The sequence below is a fragment of the Pseudochaenichthys georgianus genome, chromosome 15 (assembly GCF_902827115.2).
Source record: "Pseudochaenichthys georgianus chromosome 15, fPseGeo1.2, whole genome shotgun sequence".
NCBI lineage: Eukaryota > Metazoa > Chordata > Actinopteri > Perciformes > Channichthyidae > Pseudochaenichthys > Pseudochaenichthys georgianus.
Window position 1 is genome coordinate 17,298,071 of NC_047517.1, and position 19,834 is coordinate 17,317,904.

At 43.2% G+C, this 19,834-nt stretch overlaps 1 protein-coding gene across 3 annotated transcripts in view; it reads left to right on the forward strand.

Annotated features, from left to right (window-relative positions):
* The window catches only part of lyst (lysosomal trafficking regulator), a 78,213-nt gene that overhangs the window by 33,537 nt on the left and 24,842 nt on the right, over positions 1-19,834 (forward strand). For all 3 annotated transcript variants that reach the window (XM_034100683.1, XM_034100689.1, XM_071205641.1), the window contains 18 exons: positions 1-2,092; positions 5,325-6,267; positions 6,361-6,540; positions 8,513-8,666; positions 10,517-10,728; positions 10,853-10,919; positions 11,432-11,541; positions 12,215-12,584; positions 13,480-13,636; positions 13,743-13,916; positions 13,990-14,150; positions 14,803-14,993; positions 15,511-15,756; positions 16,498-16,671; positions 17,429-17,578; positions 18,595-18,732; positions 18,814-19,012; positions 19,098-19,226. In XM_034100683.1, the coding sequence (XP_033956574.1) occupies positions 1-2,092; positions 5,325-6,267; positions 6,361-6,540; positions 8,513-8,666; positions 10,517-10,728; positions 10,853-10,919; positions 11,432-11,541; positions 12,215-12,584; positions 13,480-13,636; positions 13,743-13,916; positions 13,990-14,150; positions 14,803-14,993; positions 15,511-15,756; positions 16,498-16,671; positions 17,429-17,578; positions 18,595-18,732; positions 18,814-19,012; positions 19,098-19,226 (5,847 nt within the window). The remainder of the gene's footprint in view (positions 2,093-5,324; positions 6,268-6,360; positions 6,541-8,512; positions 8,667-10,516; positions 10,729-10,852; positions 10,920-11,431; positions 11,542-12,214; positions 12,585-13,479; positions 13,637-13,742; positions 13,917-13,989; positions 14,151-14,802; positions 14,994-15,510; positions 15,757-16,497; positions 16,672-17,428; positions 17,579-18,594; positions 18,733-18,813; positions 19,013-19,097; positions 19,227-19,834) is intronic.

Below are 19,834 nucleotides of genomic sequence, written 5' to 3' on the forward strand. Positions count from 1 at the left end.
ATTTCACCCTGCCGTCCTTACTGGAGGTATTCCTCAGCCGGGAGGTGAAGGCCGCCCCTCTCAGAGCAGGACAGAAGGCTGCGACAGATGAACAGACCACTGGAAAGAGGTCCCGTGTTGGCAGTGGCACCTGGAAGTCACGGAGGTCACGCAGGACAGCGCAGAGATACTCTGTAAAAGATGCTCGGAAGACCCAGGTATCTACCTCAGATTCGGAAGCCAACCCTGAAGACAAAGCTGTCCCGGGACCCGGTGGTGCGAGGAGCCGAAGGTCACATGGCTCCACCATCCGAGTAAGCTGTCAGCATCATCGTTCAGAGTCCTCACAGTTGACATCCACCACCACAGAAACCATGAGTGCACCATACCCACACCCCCGAGCCCCGGGGTCCCAGATGGCGGACACTGAAACCCTGACCGACCCGGCCGCAATATCCATTTTCAACCGCATGGAAAACTCGCCCTTCGACCTCTGCCATGTGTTGCTTTCCCTGCTGGAGAAGGTCTGTAAGTTTGACATGAGCATCAACCACAACCCTGGCCTGGCAGTCAGCGTCGTACCTACTCTCACTGAGATCCTGACTGAGTTTGGAGATTGCTGTGGTCCAGGGGGAGGGGGTGGAAGTGGGACGGGGGCTGAGGAACTCGCTGGAGGATGGACAGAAGAGCCCATCGCACTGGTCCAGAGGATGCTTCTACGCACCATCCTGCACCTGATGTCGGTGGATGTGAGTCAGAGTGAAACCCTTCCTGACAGCCTGAGGCGCAGCCTGACAGATCTGCTGAGAGCCACCCTCAAAATCCGGAGCTGCTTGGACAGACAGAATGACCCTTTTGCTCCTCGCCCTAAGAAGACCCTGCAAGAGGTCCAGGAAGACTTTTCGTTCTCCCGCTATCGCCACAGGGCGCTACTGCTGCCAGAGCTTTTGGAGGGAGTACTACAAGTGTTGCTTGGTTGCCTGCAGGCTTCCACACCTAACCCATTTTTCTTCAGCCAGGCCCTGGAGCTCATCCATGAGTTTGTCCAGCACCGCGGTCTGGAGCTGTTTGAGGCCACAGTGCTGCGGCTGGAAGGACTAGGGAGGGCGAGGGATTCTGAAATAGGAGGTGAGGCTTCAGAGAGGCTACGAGGTCTCATTGCAGGCGTCTTCAAGATCATCAGTGCTGTCAAAAAGGCAAAGTCAGAACAGTTGCATCAGTCTGTGTGCGCCAGACGCCGCCACCGTCGCTGTGAATACTCCCACTTCTTGCATCACCACAGAGACCTGTCCGGTTTGCCCGTCTCTGCTTTCAAGCAGGCCGCTAGGAGAAATCCCTTCGAAGAGGACGGAGAAGGCAAAGAAGGTGGTGATGCGGTGCGCTATCCTGAGCGTTGTTGCTGCCTTGCTGCCTGTTCTCACCAATGCCTGCGGCTGCTGCAGCGACTGTCCCCCAGTGGGCCAGCTGTGCTGCAGGTGCTGGCCGGGGTGCAGGCCGTTGGAATCTGCTGTTGTATGGACCCTTGCTCAGTGGTAGGACCCATGCTGCATGCCTTTAAAGCTCCAGGTCTGCGCAGTTACCAGTCTCATGTTCTCAGCGTCCTGGGCCGACTGATCCTAGACCAGCTTGGTGGGGGGCAACCCTCAGAGAGAGCCAAGCTGGCCTCCTGTAACATCTGCACGCTGGACAGCAGCCAGCTGCCAGGCCTGGAGGAGACTCTGCAGCACGGGGAACCTTCGGCCGTTTCGACCAGCCTGTGCTACCGCTCCAAGGGGATTCTGCCGAGTGGAGGAGGGGCGGAGGACATGCTGTGGAAGTGGGATGCTCTGCAGGCCTATCAAGAGCTGGTGTTTGGTGAGGACTGGCAGCTGAGTCAGCAGATAGCTGGCCATGTTTGCCACCTGACCCTGCGGGGCAACGCTATAGTGCAGTGGCAGCTCTACACACACATCTTCAACCCTGTGCTGCAGAGAGGGGTCGAGCTGGCCCACCACGCCCAGCAGCTGGGGGTCTCCACTGCCTGCTCTCAGGTCTGCACCTATCACACGCAGTGCCTGCCTGTGGAGGTGCTACTCATCTACCTGCAAACCTTACCTGCCCTTCTCAAGTCAAGGTGAGTCATCCTTTTTTTGGCCATCTGTGATATTGCAGTGGACGTTTTAGTTGCTCATCTGAGATTTCCCTGCACTATTGTACAGATTTAGCTATTTCTGCTAAACTGATTAATTCATTAAAACATTTTTTAGGGATGAAGACGTGAAGCTGCAGGCTGTTCTTGGTTTAAGTAAATGTTCAGAAGCATCAAAAACAGGTTTTCACTCGAGAAATGGACTCTGCTTCTTTTTATACTGCCACTTGAAGCAAATATAATCAGCCAGCTCAAAGTAGACACCTTATCCTCTTGGGCATTTTTTGACATCAGATCTGTCTTTCCAGGTCACTGCCATTTGATGCTTATCCATAATGTAGCACCGCTTTGAGGACAGTGACAAATGGAAGATAATTAACTGATTATGTAACACTGTAATGAGTACGGTAGTCTGGCTACAGCAGGGGCTTGCGGTATTTGTCCAGACACATTTAACAAAATGCTGCCACAATGAACTATTATATTACGGTTTTAAATAGGTTTAACGTATGGTATGGATTTTATCAGTTGATGATTGAGTTCTCAGAAGGAAACCAGAGACATTCAGGTCTGTCTGGGTGTGTTAACCATGGGGACCTGTCTAGGCTTTACACTAGCTGCTGCACAATGCATGCTGGAATCCTCATGCAGCCTTAAACAGGATCAGTGTGTATGGAAAAGGGATGGATGAATGCTTCGAGGCAGTCTGTCAGCAGGGCAGATAGGTTTCCATATTACAATTCAGGATGGTGTTCTGCTCTCTGCAGGATTGACTGGCACTCAGAGTCTACTGTATACAGCTGTGATGTGTGTCCTCTGAGCCTTTCACAAGACACTTTAGAAATAATTGTCAAATGCTTATGTAAAAGGCTTCATTATACATATTCAGATACATCTCATTTCTGGAGACTATGAGTGGTACTTAAACTGTGCATCATTTGTATATTTTCCCCTTCATGTACCTTCAATGCATTCATCTTCAAACACTGCTGCTAAATGGGTTCTTGAAATGTAATCGAGATAGCTCATTAATATATTTGTTTGTTCCAGGGATGTACATTTGAATACCTTGTTTTTTTACATTTAATTTGTTCATGTTAAAAAATACTTTTGTCTGGTACCAAAACAACTGAGTAAGGCGAGAGCCAATATCAAACAGTGTTGTTTCTTAAATTAAAACAATATGTTTAACCTTGTGTTTTTTTCCAAACCGCCTTAAGATTCCTCTTCATGCAGCTTTTAATTACTTAATTAATAACTGCCATTAATTCTTACAGATATGAAACACCTTTAGATGTAGTATATTTCATCACAATTTAAAACGTAATGTTTGTCAGGTCATAGGCAGCACACAAGGTTAACAAACCAGTGGTTGTTGAGATATAACTTACAACTGGTCACGTGAATGAATATTTAAAATAAACCTATGTTTCCCCTCCAACACTGTCAATCCAATTATAACCTAGATAAAGAAAACAATGACTTGTAGAAGGATGATTAATGTACTTCTGCTTCTGTACTGTCAATCTCACATGGTTAGACTATGCGGCTCCATCTGCTGGGCGAAGTACATGTTTCTCATTTAAGCTTTTTCTAAAGCTGGTACATTGACTCCATGCATATTCAGCACAAGCAAATACATTTCTAGCCAAACTACTTCTCATTTCATTTCATTTCAAACCTTTATTTAACCAGATTGGTCACATACCTGAGCCTTATACCTTATATTTGACATTATCCTGGACACATGTACAATCTCCACACTGGTCTTATGGAATAACTCCTTGCCAGGGCATTCAAACATTTACACAAACAAGGATTCTATCTGCCAGGATCAGACAATGACTGGTAAAGTATTAAGTGTTTGAATTATAAGTTAAATGATATTCTGAATAATGACATGATTCTTCATGTTTGGGTTATCTTATCCTTCACCTTTATGACCAATACAACAGAAGCCACAGTGTACACATTGATTTAATAGCATGCCAACAGGACCCTTTTTGTTGCTCGATAACCTGAAAGATTGATAATCTTCTCAAAGCTGTACGTCACCTGACATCCTGCCAGCCTCTTCATCATCTTGCACCGCTCCTGCTGCCAGAGCACCATATTTCTCCGATGGGGGCATTACATATTCAGGCTAGTGGAAAGTCATCCTGATGGACTTGCACACTGCTAATGAACAGAGGAAATGTTCTGAGAAAAGTGGAATTAATCAACTCTACATTCATTTAGAGGAAGGCTGGAGACGGCGTTTAAATTGGAGAAAAAATAATCAGCAAGTTTATTATTTATTAGATGTATCCATTTCACGCACTGAGTGAACATCTGTTTCCGTAGCTCAACATATCGGGTAAACAATCCCCTGCTGGGATTTAAGGGTTTTTATATTCAGACTGAGAGAGTGTTGTTCTTTCAATAACCTTATAACCTTCACTCAGAGGGGACATATTATTCATTTATGGTCATTTACCCTGCATTGTAATAGCACCATTTATTATTTATGGCTGCTTGAATTTGCGTGAGCTCTAGTAGTAAACCCATTTTAAAAGGGTAAATGTTAGCTTTGTTTTGCTAACTAAACATATTATTCACAATAAGATAACTTTGTCTTTTGTCTTTGTTGCTCAGTAAAATAAACACACAGTAAAACAAATCGATTAGATAAGGGAGCAAATGCAATATAGAGAATTACATCTATACTAATACAGCAGTTGTGTTCATAAGTAATGTCAGTGTGAAGTGTCCTACACAGTTTATTTATCATGTTAATGGGGTTCGACTAATATATTTATAGGAGTTGTTGTGCCCTGGGGGAAATGATATCTTCAGTCCAATGGGAGGAAATGAAATCAGTGAAGGAAGGAGTGTTTGTGCCAGTGGCTGTGCCTCTGATTGACTAGTTGCAGAGTGTGTTAGATTAGACTGAGTGATGCCATTTATTGTAATTGTATGGAGCTTTTGGAGAGTTTCAATGAGTGTTGCACACATCCACCCTCTCTGTCACTATGTTAAGCATTTCCTTTACCAATGAAAGAAGCATGCTTAGGTTAAACTCTTCATGGGGTAATTTCCATTTGAATGAATGACGTAATGTATTAAAGTGCTAGAAATGAATTTTTAGTCTTTCTAACTTCCCATTTTTATATTGAATGTGCTTCATCTGTACATTTTCAGTTTAACTTTGCTACATTTCTATAATTTGTCTTTGCAGGGTGATCAGAGATCTGTTCCTCAGTTGTAACGGGCTCAATCAGGTGACGGAGCTCGTCCACCTCGACCAGACGCGCTCTTTGGCCTTGAAGGTGTTTGAGACTCTGATAATAGGCGTTGGACACCAGCAGGCTGACGGGGTCCTTCAGGAGCTGGAGAGCGCCGATGCTGAAGAACGGGAGGCCGTCCTGGGCTTGGCTGAGGAGCTGGGGTCCCGAGGGGCTGGGGAGGGCCCGCAGAGCCTCAGCAAGTTCTACGAAGGTCTGAAGGAGGTGTATCCGCGCCATAAGAGCCGGAGCGGGCAGGGGTGTGGGCCGGGGGGCAGCCGGGCCGAGACCCACCTCCATGTTATCAACCTCTTCTTGTGCGTGGCCTTCCTCTGTGTCAGCAAGGAGGCCGATTCTGACGGCGACTCAGCAAACGACTCTGAGGACACTTCAGGTTACGACAGCACTGCCAGTGAACCTCTGGGGGGGCGACTGCCCTACCTTTCCCCTGACAGCGTGGCTCTGCCCTCCAAGGAGCAGGTGCGATGTGCTGCGGATGTTTGGTCAGTGTGTCGGTGGATCTACATGGCCAACCCCTTGTTCCAGAGGCAGTTCTTCAGGCTAGGAGGACTGGATGTGTGCTTGCGCCTCATGGCCTTGGTTATTCAGAAACTTTCCTGTAAGACCAAGGACGGGAAGGCAAAGAAGAAGAGAGATGGTAAGAGCAAAGGCAGCCCTGAGTCCGCAGCTACCTCACTGGGCCCGGAGGAGACTGCTCACGATGCAGCCGACGCCCTCTGCTCTGCTCCATCTGAGGGAAAGACCAAAGATCCAGCAAAGAGGCTGGAGGAGGAGTGGCAACTACAAAGCATTCGTCTCCTTGAGGCCTTGCTGGCTATTTGTCTGCATAGTGCCAACTCGGCCCTGCAGAGGATAGAACCAGAGCTTTCTCATCAGGTATGAAGTTTAATATCATACTTCTCAGCTAATCCCTCCAAAGTATTTCCCCCTGGCCTCTGAAACTGTAATCTCTCTCCTCTGTTGCTCCAGTCGGTGGAAGAAACCCTGATTGAGGTGAGAGAGCAGCTCTCCCGCTCAGGGGTGGTTAACTCTGACCTCGCTGTCCCGCTGTTTGACTCCCTCCTGAGAGTTGCCCTGGCAGAGGTGTCGTCCTGTCCTGATCCCCCTGAGGAGAAGACCGACAGGGTGAGTCCTGCCCTGGGAGAAACTGTGAGTGAAGTTACAGCATCTTTGATTTTCCTGGAAAATGTTTACTCTACTCATCTTTATCTTTTCTGCTGGATAGAATATAATATTAGCATTTTGTAGTAATTACACATTCTTTTGTTTGAGTCTTTATGTACATCTGCAAAAATGCTCTTCTTATACTATCTCCATGTATTCAAAGTGCACTGCTGTTATTCACTTACTGAATGTTGCTGGTTTAACCAAGGGCACCGGGTGGCCTCGTGGTTTATTGCTCTGAACATAAACCTTTGTCGTGTGTACTGTCTCTCCTCTAATTGCCTGTTGTCTATCTCCTGTCAGTTCTGTTATTATCAGGTCTTGCCCTTTTTCTTAAACAAATTTGCGTTTATTAGTTTCAACAAATTGCAAAAGCTTGTGAAGGCGTCAGACAGGAACAGCAAGTCAAGATAGATGATATCATTTTAAACAAGGATATGTGACCAGAAGCAATCTGCATCTTGAACATATTGTCTAAATGAGCTGCTAACAAGGGGACAACAAATCTTTGCTCAATTAAGTTCATTCAAAGTTGTTTGTCCAGTTGTTTTTGCTTTTTTCCCCCAGTAGCATGAAGTAGCAGACTGTTTCCAGTCATCACATATTACGTCTTTGGCTGGACGCCAGTCAAAGATAAAGGGCAGTCATGTTTATTTAGGAGCAAAGGCGTACAATGAAAGGAAAATAAATTTCCAGCCGTGTGTCGTCAAGCATCAGGACGGCTGGGTATGTTGCTAAGCAGCCGTTATCTGCCCCATGTGCAACAAAACAAGCAGACGTACATAATGATAGACCTTGTTTAGACTAAGCAGTGGAGGCAAACACGAGCAAGCATAGTCTCATTTTGTAACTGCTCACTGATGGTAAAAATCTAAATCCTATTTCCGTTTTTTTCTTTTAATTATAGGCAAAAATACACATAACAGACATTGGAAGTGCATTTCATTTATATTTATTTATATTAATAGATACAAAATAAACACTGGGGGAAAAAAAATCAAGATAACATAAAATAATCAGTTGAGATATTCACAAATGTAGCTAAAAACAGCTCCCGCCTCCTTGTAAAGCGTCACTTTTCATGATGGCTACATTAATGAACAACTTTAATGACCTTATATGGTAAGGACACAGTGCTTTTTATTTCTTCCAGGAAGTGAGAACAATACAACAACAAAAAATTACTTTTCTTGTGTCTGTCCTCACTGAAACGACTGCCCGCCTAGTGGTGGGTGCCTCCTCTCTCACAGGTTGGATGTGTTTTTCACAAGTCTGACTAAGCCTGTTCCAACATGGAAGGATTTAGCTTTTTATATAATAGATTTACCTATTTCTTAAGAGCTTCATTCCTTCTCAGTGAGCCCAGCAGAGTGTGATGTTCACTTAACCGTGATGTATGAAGCTCCAAGATTAGTCTTCCACCACAAAGTTTCTCCTGTCGAGGATTCTTCTTGGAAATAGTCACCCACAATTGAATTTCAAAACTGCGTAGTATAATACTGAGAGGAAAAGAGGTGTGTATTACAGTAAGCCTCGTCTTTGATGTGGTAAACGGTTTATAGCCCGACTGTTTACTTGAGTGTGTATTTGTGTTTGCCTCCGAGCACATATGATGACTGACTGCTCACGTTGGGGGAACTGCGCTGTGTGAGTGCCCTGCGAGTCAGCTGATATGCGTCTTATGACCAAAATCTTGTACTTTTTTTCCCCCTCATCACTTGAAAACATTTTCTTGACAATTTATCCGCTGCATTAGTGGTAGGACTTGTTATATTTGAGCATAACAGGACTTTTCTTTTAAGCAGCATTGGGTAAGCTCTTGCAAAATAAATGTTATCTGACCAGACGAGGATCTTGTTGTGTTTAGTCCTGAAAGTCATTCCTCTTTTTGTTCTATCCTGCTCTCTTTCTCTCTCTGGGTCTCTCCCTTCCTCTGTCACTCTCCTTCTGTTGGAAGCTCCAGGTGTTGGCGGAGGGGGGGGCCCCAGCAGGCGATCTCTCCGAGGAGGTGGACGAGGTGCAGAGCTGCGGCGTCAAGCCCTCGGGGGAGGAGGAGGGCTACGACGCTGACAGCGAAAGCAACCCCGAGGACATGGCCAAGCAGGAAGAGGGTAGGTCCACACACACACACACACACACACACACACACACACACACACTCCCATTTACTCCTCCTCGAGAATCCACAGCTATTGGACACACCTGATTGCTCCTAACAATAGTATCTTGTCTAATGTAACGCTCACGTGGACTGTTTGCTTTACTTTTAAGCCTTTCACTGCAGATTTTTCACTCGTTTTAATTCTCTTGGGTTACTTTGAGACTCAGTAAATCACTTTTACTGCATGTACTCCGTCTTTTGTGACGTTTTTCTTTATCGTGATAAATGTCAGATGTCTAATCTTGATTGATTTAGAGGTCATCTGTTGGTCTCGACCTTGGGACCTTTTTAACCTTGGGATTTGATTCCCACTACTGAAGAGATCATTTAAAGCATTTGTTGAGTTAATTTTGCATTATTGCATTTCCTTGCATTCACTGGTGGATTATTTAATGTTTAACATGTTTAACATTTAACATGGTTTTGAGGCAAAAATGCAGTGTGATAAAACCACATCCTCTTTTGGTTTGCTGTAGAGGATATTTGGCAATAAATAGTGGCTAGTCCTTGTTGCGTACATATGACATTGCAAAAACAGGCAATTATTTGTACCCTCACAACAGCCTCTTGTGTTAGTTCCCTCCACTCTGGTCTCACTGGTTAAGAACGTGGCCTGATTACACCCTTTTTACTTTTTCATCCCCTCAGAATACAATCATTGTTTTACCTTTTAAAACTGCAGGCTGCTACACTCTGTAGCCACATGAGCTGGATCTTGTGACTTAAAGCCACCTTCAAATGGAGCCTTTACTTTCTCGTGGAAAACCTTTCGTCCTGGAAAACAGTGAAGCTTAAACGCTGACCTCATGCAAGACAAATGCATTAACCCTATCCCAGGCTGAAATGCTTTGTCCTTAACATTGAACATCCTGGTTCAATTGGAAATACATCAGAAGTAAGCACTACCAGTTCATTTCTCCTAGTAGTATACTCCTGTACTAGATACTATTATCTATAAAAAAGACATGTGTTTTTAGAAACATAGAATTGTATTAGCTAAATTACAAGTTGTCAGAGTGTGGTTTAGTAGTGCTTATGATGTTTTTACCCCTGTATTTCAGGGGCCAATTGCTTGATTGACAGATGTCTTAACCTCTCACAGTCAAATGTGGCATTTTCCACTAATACTATATCGTGATTCCCCAGGCTGTAGGTATATTAATATATATATATATATATATATATATATTAATATATATTATTTTTTTACCTAAACTGTATTTTTTCCCCTCAAAGGCCATTCATGACTTCATACACTACCTTTATGTTTTTAAGTCTCTTTTTGCCATATTTAGTTATACAACATATGGGTAGAGAGTGGACTGAGTGTGGAGACAAATGACTGCAATGTTGCAATTGATACATTTTTCACAAAATAATATCAAAGGATGGCAGTCGCCTATTAGTTGATATTCACGGCCAGCAGCATGTTTGTGGATGTGTATTGGTGTTAAATGAAGGCAAAGTGTGTTGCTGTGCACAGGGAGAGAGAGCAGGCTTGATTAATAAAAGGAGGTCCTAGAAGCTGTGTGAGAACCTGCTGAGCTGCTCCTCTGTAAAGCATGCTGCTCTGAGGCTGAGCACAGCACTGAGGCTAATTCATTTTCATGAGATGGCAGCATGGAGGAGATGAAGCAGGGAATGCCTGTGGGTTGTGAAGATGTTTAAGCTTCACAGCCACGTGAGCATTGTGCATTTCTGTGCTGGCAGGCGTGACACGCCACACATCTCTCCATGTCTGTGTAAGAGTGTCTGGGTGTGTCTCTGATATTTTACATCTGTGTGTGGTGGTTATTTAAGGATTAAAGGTGGAGTCTGCTGTGCTGCGGGAGTTTGTGGCGGTGGTGGACGGTCCCAGGCGTGGCATCCTGCTGTTCCCGGAGATCTGCACGATGGAGCTGAAGCTGCTCGCCACCGGCTCCCCAGACCTGGAGGTCCTGAGTCACGTGTTTCACAGCCTGCTGAGTGCAGTACACGCAAACCACCGCAATGCTGCCCTGCTCTACGACCAGGTCAGACTGAGCACTTCTTTTACTTTGTTCTTCTCCACCTGCCTCAGCTGTCTCTGTTTGTTTTACTGTTCTTCTTATGTGTGCTCTGAGCAGTATCACTGACTTCTTGTTCTGAACTTGACAGGGAGGAGTCAAGACCATCCTGTCTGGCTTTCACAACATACTCAGCCAAACAGACCCCTCCTTTACAGGTTTGTTCATTCTGCTGGCTTAATGTAGATTTATCTGACACGAAGGCTGTTATCATGATATTAAACGGATGATTGCAGAAAATCCCGATAATTAAGAGACTGGTCAGCTTTTTTAATTGATTATCAAAATAGTTGCCGCTTATTAAAAAAAAAAAAGATAGACCAATCCATAAGTTGATGTATTGTTGCTGCTCTATCTACAACTGTAGGATATTAGGGAAAAGGAAAATCAAGGAATGTAATTGGGTACAATCGGTTTTCACACTCAGAAGTGCAGTATGTTAGTAATATTTTGGGAAAAAATCTTAAACCATTGGAGTGATTTTATATATCAAATGTATGTTTATGTTTTATGGCATTGCCACATGTGTTTTTCTCTACAAATAATATTTTTGGCTGAGAGCTAAGCAGGTAGCGATGCTGTTTTGTGTTTCTATCTGCAGTATCCTGGTGCATGCACGAGTGAAATAAAAACGGTTTATGTAATCTGCTCTTCATTGGTCTACATTCAGATTGCCAGACTGTTCTAGTGGAGCTGCTGGTTGCCATGGTGAGCCAGCGAATCACGGCGGAGGAACTGGCTCTGTTGATTCGCCTCTTCCTGGAGAAGACCCCACCTACTGTAAATAGCAAACCCTTTCAGTCACTCAACAGTTCTCTGTTAGCTCAGAGTGTTGACCCTGATAGCTTATGCTCACACTGTCCACACGTTTAATTTTTCAACAGGAACACACACACTTATATGTGAGACACACTTCCTGACACTCTCTCCTCACTTCTTGGTTCTTTAAAACTCATCAACACATAATGCTTCTTTGAGCACGCTTTCATTATACATACAATTAGCACCAATTTGTGCGGAGCAGACGTGATGCTACAACTTATTATCACAAGTCTGTTTTTAATTGGGAAAACAGCAGAAGACATCATTAATAACCTGAAAAAGAGAGGATGTATTTTTCACCATGTGAACATAATGACCTTTGTTTTTGTGAGATAGTAGTTCTTTAAAAGCTTCACTCTGTTTCTCTTTTTGTACTGCCTTTTTATTTTATTGCTATTTTTACTGGTTTTGCTAAATGATATCAAGACTCTCAGGATAACCACAGGTTTAATGCTCACCTGTTTTACAAGGATCACACTGTTAACACAATGTAATTGCTCAGTAATGTGTTAATGTGAAAACACTTAATAAAAAAAAGGATAAATATAGTAAGATTGAAAAGGAAACATGCATTCAGGCATTCAGGCATTAGCCTGAAATCTCACTCCCAATTTACTTTGCGTACCTGCAGGAGATTTTACTGAAAGGCATCCTACAAATCGTCGAAGCCAACGTGAACATAGAGCCTCTTCACTTCCTGTCTTTTCCAATCATCCTTGCGGCCTCGACCCCAGGAGGGCTGTCGGCCGGCTCCAGACAGAACGGGGCTGCCGGAGGGAAAAGTGTTGGTTTGCTCTGGAAAGGGAAACTGTCTCCTGGGCGCAGAGAGGGGGACATCGAGTACGGGCCGAGCCACCTCCGTTCCTCTCCCTGGCACGTTGCCCCTCTCCACCTGCCCCTGGTCGGGCAGAACTGCTGGCCCCACATGGCGAGCGGCTTCAGTGCCTCGATGTGGCTCAGAGTGGCAGAGCAGGAGGAGAAGGATGGCGACAAAGACAAGGGTGAGACACAGATCCTCAAATCAATGCCTGAAGTCCATACATATTAACTGTTTTTAAAGCACGTGTGTATTAACTCAACATTCAAAAATGTTGCATTTGATTCTGTTATTGGAGAGGGAGACTTAAAAACAAAAAACTGCATCAACAAAAGTGAAAAGGGAGTCACCAGAAGAAAATACTCCAGTGGTGGAAGTGATGATAAATGTAAATGATCAAACTACGTTGATTATGATTTAGAAATGTTATCATAGTTTAATGGAATGTCAGTCTAAGGTTACATTTTATGGAAAAAGGTATTGAAGATCACAAATTCCTATGTGTGCATTACAGACATCCACAAATTCACAAAAATTGTGAGAATTTTTATGGAAATATGTGATATTTTTCTTTAAAAGCAGTATTGAATGGGGTATTAAGAGAGTTTTATGAATACCATTAATAGCTGGGCGATATATAAATCCTCTGGTGCTGAAAGAAGAGGTAATTGGTCCAAATCGTATTCACAGCTGGCAGGAAGGCTATTACATACAAATGGTGTGTAATGTACCAATTCAGACATAGGCAGTAGTTAGATATAGATATAGATATAGACCATAAAATATTTTCATATAAAAAATTGGCTTTCAAGGGTGAAAAAATAAGAGTTTGGGGAAATTGATTAGGTGTATAAAATATAGCGATTGACACTATACAGCATATTTTCATTAAAACTAATGTCATTATTGGAAAAAAAGATTGAAAAGCAAATATGGCATCGTTCGTTTAAGCCTCCTCTTTGCAGTTTCAACTTTTGGTGCAATACCTTTGTCTTTCTGGTATGTATATAGAGGCAATCAAAACTAAAGTGATCAAATAAATGGACTGGTTTTGAGATTGTCTCGTCGTTGTTTTCCAGAGGAGAGTAACCCTCCTGCAGCTGAGTCCCACCTTGGCACGTCTCAGGCTGGGACCACGTTTATAGAGGAAGGTCTCATTCACATTCTGTCCATGGGCTCCAAGGCACTGATGCTTCAAGTGTGGGCAGACTTCACATCAGGCTCCCTCACATTCAGGTGAGCACCAGCACAGTCTCAAAGATGTGTGTGCAGAATGGGTTACTAGTTTGTAAGTACTTGTAGTTTATGGACCTTGAAGCATTGAAATGGCTTCTTCCCACAGGATCTGCATAGATCCAAACGATGAGATAAAAGCGGGGCTGCTGGCCCAGGCAGAATCTGTTGAGGAACTGTTCAGAGCCGGCCAATGGCAGCACCTCGGCCTCACCTATACACAGCAGCCAGAGGGCAAAAAGAACATCCACGGCCGTGTGGTGGTGTGGGTGTGTGGCATCAGGTGAGCATCCTATCATAACAAGAGTTTCAAATCCTGGTGAGTGAACACTACCCTAACATGCCCTCTGTTTTAGGAAATGTGAGGTTTATTTGGATTACACCATACCAAGAAAGTCAAGTTTATCATCTGACAGCAACAAAACCTTCTGCATGGTGGGCCACTGTGCGCCGTCCAATGAGGATCTGATAAAACAGGGTGGTCGCTGGAGCATGGGCACTGTGCTTCTCTTCAATGGTAGGAGCTCCTATAAACCTGTGCCTATAAACTCTTAGATGCTTAATCCCAGCGAGTCACTCATTGTTTTACTACATCTGTTATAATCCTTGAGACAATTTGATCTGCTCCACCTCAGTGCTGCTCTCTGGTGGTTCGCCCATTATCAACTTCTCTCTTTTGAGCAGTGTGTACAGTAATGGCTTGTGGTATTTAAAAAAGCGGAACCAGTGTTGTGGCAGTAGTTTGATGTGTTACGTGCTGTAGATTCTTCACATTCTCTCGAAGGCTTTCTGAATACTTCTCTTGTGGCCTCTAATTGGCCGTGAATGGCTCGCATCTAAGCGATCTCAACCCGTGTGTGAACCCAACTAATGTCATCAGACAAGCGTAGCCTCTCCTTCGTTTGTTCTCTGAAAAAAAGGAGTCCGGTTTCATCAAGCTTTGATAAAAACAAGAAATAAATCATCATGGTGCAATGGCTCCTCAAGGGTCTTGCTTTAAATTACATATGTTATTACTTTATGAGTTATTGATGGACAAATATGAATCATCCTCTCATGGGGTTAACTTTTTTTATTTCCCAGAATCCTGTTTTCTGGCTTCTGATATAATACATTTGCAGCATTTAGGAGAGAATTTTAAATGTATACACTCTGCCTCCATATTCCAGGATCTAGAATCGGATCTGAGGAGGCCCTCTACCTGTACACCAGCGGGCCGGACCTCACCTCTATCATGCCCTGCAAATATGGCAAGCCCAGTGGGACAATCTCTAAGTTTGTCACTCTGGAAGGCCTGAAGTGTGAGCATGTGCGAGAGCTTCTGATGAAGAGCAATGACGTGGACACAACAGCTTTGGTTGTAAGTCTTTGTTGACAGTCGTCTCATCATTTCACAAATATTAACAACAAGAAATATAAAACACAAAACCGACAAATAGATGTTTTTTATTGTTACAGTTGTTACTTTTAAAACCTGTACTTGCACTTTGTGATTCAAGTGCTCTGTGATGCATTGCAAATCCCCCCTATGTCTCATTTATTGTTTCATTTCACGGTCTAGGAGTATTGTGCTGGTCCAATTAGCTGTCATTAATGATACTGCGCACTAAGAAGTCATTTTTCCCCAATGGAAAAAGCTATTACAGTTAAGCTGCAGCTATTTTAGCGAGACTGAAAATAGTTTTTCTCCCATTTAAGGCTAATTACTTTGTTGATTATTACTCTGCTAAGACAAGAGGAAAGAATAACTTCCCCTCCACATTTATATAAGTTCAGTTATTTCCTAACCAAGGTCCAAATCAAGTGTAGCTCCAAGCTAGATGGCCTCGTTGACCTGCCTGTAAATGTGAATTGTGTGCATTTTGTTTTTTCTATAGGAGAGTTTGGCAGTAGTGTATGCCCCCAGCAGCCCTATAGTCTACACTATCTATGAGCCTGTGATCAGGATGAAGGGTCAGGCCAAGACAGTCGTCACCCAGCGGCCGTTCAGCTCCAAGGAAGTGCAGAGTGTTTCCCTGGAGCCCAACTCCCTCAGAGCTCTGCTCCCCACCGAGACCCACGGCCTGCAGAGCGTCCTGCACAAGATCGGAGGAACAGGAAACTTTGTCTTCCTCTTTGCACAGGTAGGAGGGTCGGAGATGATCCCTGTTGTTGGGATATTTCTGGATTACTGTAGATTAAGATGGATGTTTTCCAGAGTGGGAAAAGTGACCATTTTATTCAATAGTCAGCTCACTGCAAAAGTGCAAAACGTTTTTGGGAGACAAAAGTCATTTATGCAGCAAAAATGCCAAACATTTAAGCTTCTCAAATAAGAAAACGTACTGATTTTAGATGTCTTTACATTACATTAGAAATAAAATGCTTTTAATTGTGATATTGGTCGTAAAAACAAATAAAATATTTGGAAAAATCTCATTTATTTTTTTGTTGGACACACCAAAAAATTATTCAAGTTGGTAATGAGCAAATTCATTAATTGACTGTTTAGAAACCCTTATTTTGTATTTCTTTATGCTGATTCTTACTATTATTCATGAAGTGAAATGTAACCCTTAGCCCAAAAACAATTAAATCAATTTCCTCATATTTGAACTCAGTTAATCATCTAATTCTGAGTTAGTTATCTAATTATTATGTCTGTTACTGTGCAGCATCAAGAAAGTAATGTTCGTTGTGTTACTACTTTCCAACAGGGTCTGTAGTTTGATTAGATTTGAGGTTTCTGTGTACTTTTGTGAGACCACAATAACACTGACAGTGTGACATTATGTTGAAGAACTCATCTTCAGTTCTGCATTGTTCACATTCAGACATTTTTCTTTTTGTTCCTCTGTCCCTCGTCTCTCTGCTGCGGCGTCCAGACGGTGGAGCTGAGTGACTGTGAGAAGACTCAGGCTCTGGCCCTGCGGGTGCTGCTGTCTTTGTCCAAGTTTAACCAACACCGCATCCATGAAATGGACTGTTACCATGGTTACTCTATGATCCACCAGGTCCTCATCAAGTCCAAATGCATCGTGGGATATCACATGCTGAAAGTGAGTCACGCCGTGAACTATTTGCTGTCACTGCTCACAACCTCTGCTTATCTGTGCAGTAAAACACCTTCAATGGCACTTGTTTTTTTTGTACCATGAATCTGATGCAGCCCGACGCGCTGGTGCCTTTGAGCCGGTGTTAGTGACCCTGCTGTTACTTGACCCTCTGTCTGTGTCTGTAATTGAGCTGTGTGATGGCTGTGTGCTGAAATGGATTCTGTCTGACGTGATGAAACACTGAGCTCCTGCAGAGTCACACAGCACCTCTGATTGGCTTTGTCACTTTAGACTTCCACATACTGCATTGCATAGCACAGGGCTGAACTGATTAGTGATATATATCAACACCCATAATCATTCCTATATCAAACAAATCATGCTGTGTTATAGGTATTCTTCTCTTTTTTATTTCCGCTGCAATGAATAGCCAACTACTATTGTATGTGGGTCTTCCAGAGATGCTTTAAGATTTATAACCTCTGCAGTGAAGCTGGTCACAAATGATAGACTGATCGATACCGAACAGGCTGCTCAGTGAGTAAAGGGCATTGGTTCTGACGGAGTGATAAGCACTCTCAGAAATGTAATGGAGAACTTATTGACCCTCTTGCTGTCTGGGATTCTGCACTCTCAGGTCTGAAGGGATAGTGATTATCAATATGTTGCAGTTTAATCTGATGAGAGTGACCAGCACTAAATTATATAAACACTGTTTAAATCGTTTTTCTGATGTGGTGGCCATATTCTGTCCTTGTAGACTTTACTGGATGGATGTTTCAGTGCCCCCATTCTCATCCTCGGGGATGATGGGCAGTTCCGGTTGGACACTGAGTCCCTCGCTGTGGTGCAGGATATCGGGCTCCTCTCAGACATCCTGTTGGACTGGAAGATCTGGGCCAAGGCTGAGGTAAACAAACACAGTATCAATCATACTTTGTGGGTGAAAGGAGATATGAGTCTCACTCAGGAGTTGAATTAAAAAAACATGTCCTCTTATTTTAGTTAATATCAGCGATTTGCTCTCAATGTGTTTGTACCAATTGCTTTCTGGGATTCACCATTTTCAACCATATTTTTGGTTAGTGAGCACCCTTACCAAGATTTTAGACATTCAGTTTTACGGCTCACACATTGTTTGTCCAATGCAAAGAGTTTTAATTTCAGAACCATAAACTAATTCACAAATATTGTACTTTTCCACAGTTTTTATAATAAATGTATTTTTAAGTGACAGGGCTAAACAAATACTAGCGGTCCATTGATCCTTTTTAGGACTATAATAACCCATGGATGACATACTGCTTTGAAATGCTTTGAAATGTTCCTGTAACCCCAGTTCTGTACATGTTTATTAAACAGTACCTTCAGTTCAATATTGCTTAGTTTCTTCTTCTTACAGCCTTTAATTGGAAGCATTTCTCATTTATGTGCCAGAGTATTTGCACACCACACTCCTGCCCTTATAGAGAGTGTTATAAGCTGATTCCCTATATGGACTTAATATTTCAAAAACTAATGTTGAAGAAATTAGATGTTGTTTTCTCATCAGATTCGTACAGAAAAGTTTGGAATCAGAAAAATCATTATCGCTGAGTAGCTTCACTGAACATGCACATTCCTAGTTTCTCAAGGTCTAATTAATTTATTAACATCCATTCCTGATGAGGTGAAGAAAGCTCAAAGCATCATCATTTAAAGAACGAGCTGGTAATTCATTCAGCTCAGGAGCAGAACTCTGTGGTCATGATTTCAGTTTTTACCTTGGTTCTCAGAGACTATGTGCAGAGGCAAAAATGTGTCAATGATGGGCTGCTAATAATGCATTAAAATACAAAATAATAAGTCCTTGCTTTGCAGAGTCGTCGCAAAACGTGTATGTGTCTACCCCTCCATTGTTATTAACTGTCTGTTGTTTTCTATCAGTGTGGGGTGTGGGAAACGCTGCTCGCTGCCTTAGAGATCCTCATCAGGGTGCACCACCCTCATCAGGTCTTCAACATCCGTCAGTTCCTCAAGGCTGACATCGTGCACCGCTTCCTGCTCACCTGCCAGGTGTTACAGGTAGGTAACATTCATAAAGCGGCTGGAACAATGCCCCTTGTCTCTTGAGACTGTTTCCTGACCACATTGTGTTCTCTTAAGGAGCATCGGGACGAGCATCTGACTGCCATCCCTCAGGAAGTCTGTCTGTCCTTCGTCAAAATCATCCAGGAGGTGCTCGGGTCTCCCCCGGACATGGACCTGCTGAAACTCATCTACAACTTCCTGTTGGCTGTGCACCCGCCCACCAACACATACGTCTGCCACACTCCATCCAGCTTCTACTTCTTTCTACACATAGGTGAGGAGGCAGTGCAGTTAAAGGAAGCACCTTTCGGTCAAAGTGCCATTACTTTAATGCTCGTTTGATGCGTGTCATTTGGCAGATGGGAAGCTGTACCAGGAGAAGGTGCAGTCCATTATGTATCTGAGACACTCCAACAGTGGAGGAAAGTCTGCCAGCAGCTCTGTGGTGTCACTCTCCCCGATTGTCTTCACTGATGCCCACCATGAAGGTACTGCTGTTTCCACTTCATTACACTGACCTCAAAGCACTGCAACACAGTGGAGATGATGGAATACAAACATTCAGTCTGCTGCTGGCAAAGGCATCTTTCCATCAGCAGGGCTTTTGTGAATGTGCCTCTTACGTGAAAACATCAGAGCTGTTTCAGCAGAGTTTTAATTTAAGGGTCGAATGTATACATTGTTACTTGTTAGAAAAGCATTAGGTCGTTATGTGTTTGTGAAACTCCCTCCAGTCTTTTTATCGTTTGCTTCAAAATAAATGTATCTTGTTAAAAATTGCAGATCTTAAGGTGAATTATTTGAGAGACTGTATTTGTCTTATACTGCATATAAGTAAGTATGTAAATGGATGCACATCAATTTATCCATTCCTGTTTTGTTATCACAACCTTGCATTTTGAATTGTTTTCTTTACATTTCTTGCAAAGCACTTTGAGATAAGGCTGTGCTACTTGCAAATATACATTGTAATAAATCCCTACAATTATCAAGAATTAATGGTCACAATTTCATTTGCAATTTTGTTTATTATCACCCCTCTTTTTTATCTGCAACGTCATGTTTTCTTATCACAGCCACTAGCCTATCAATTTAA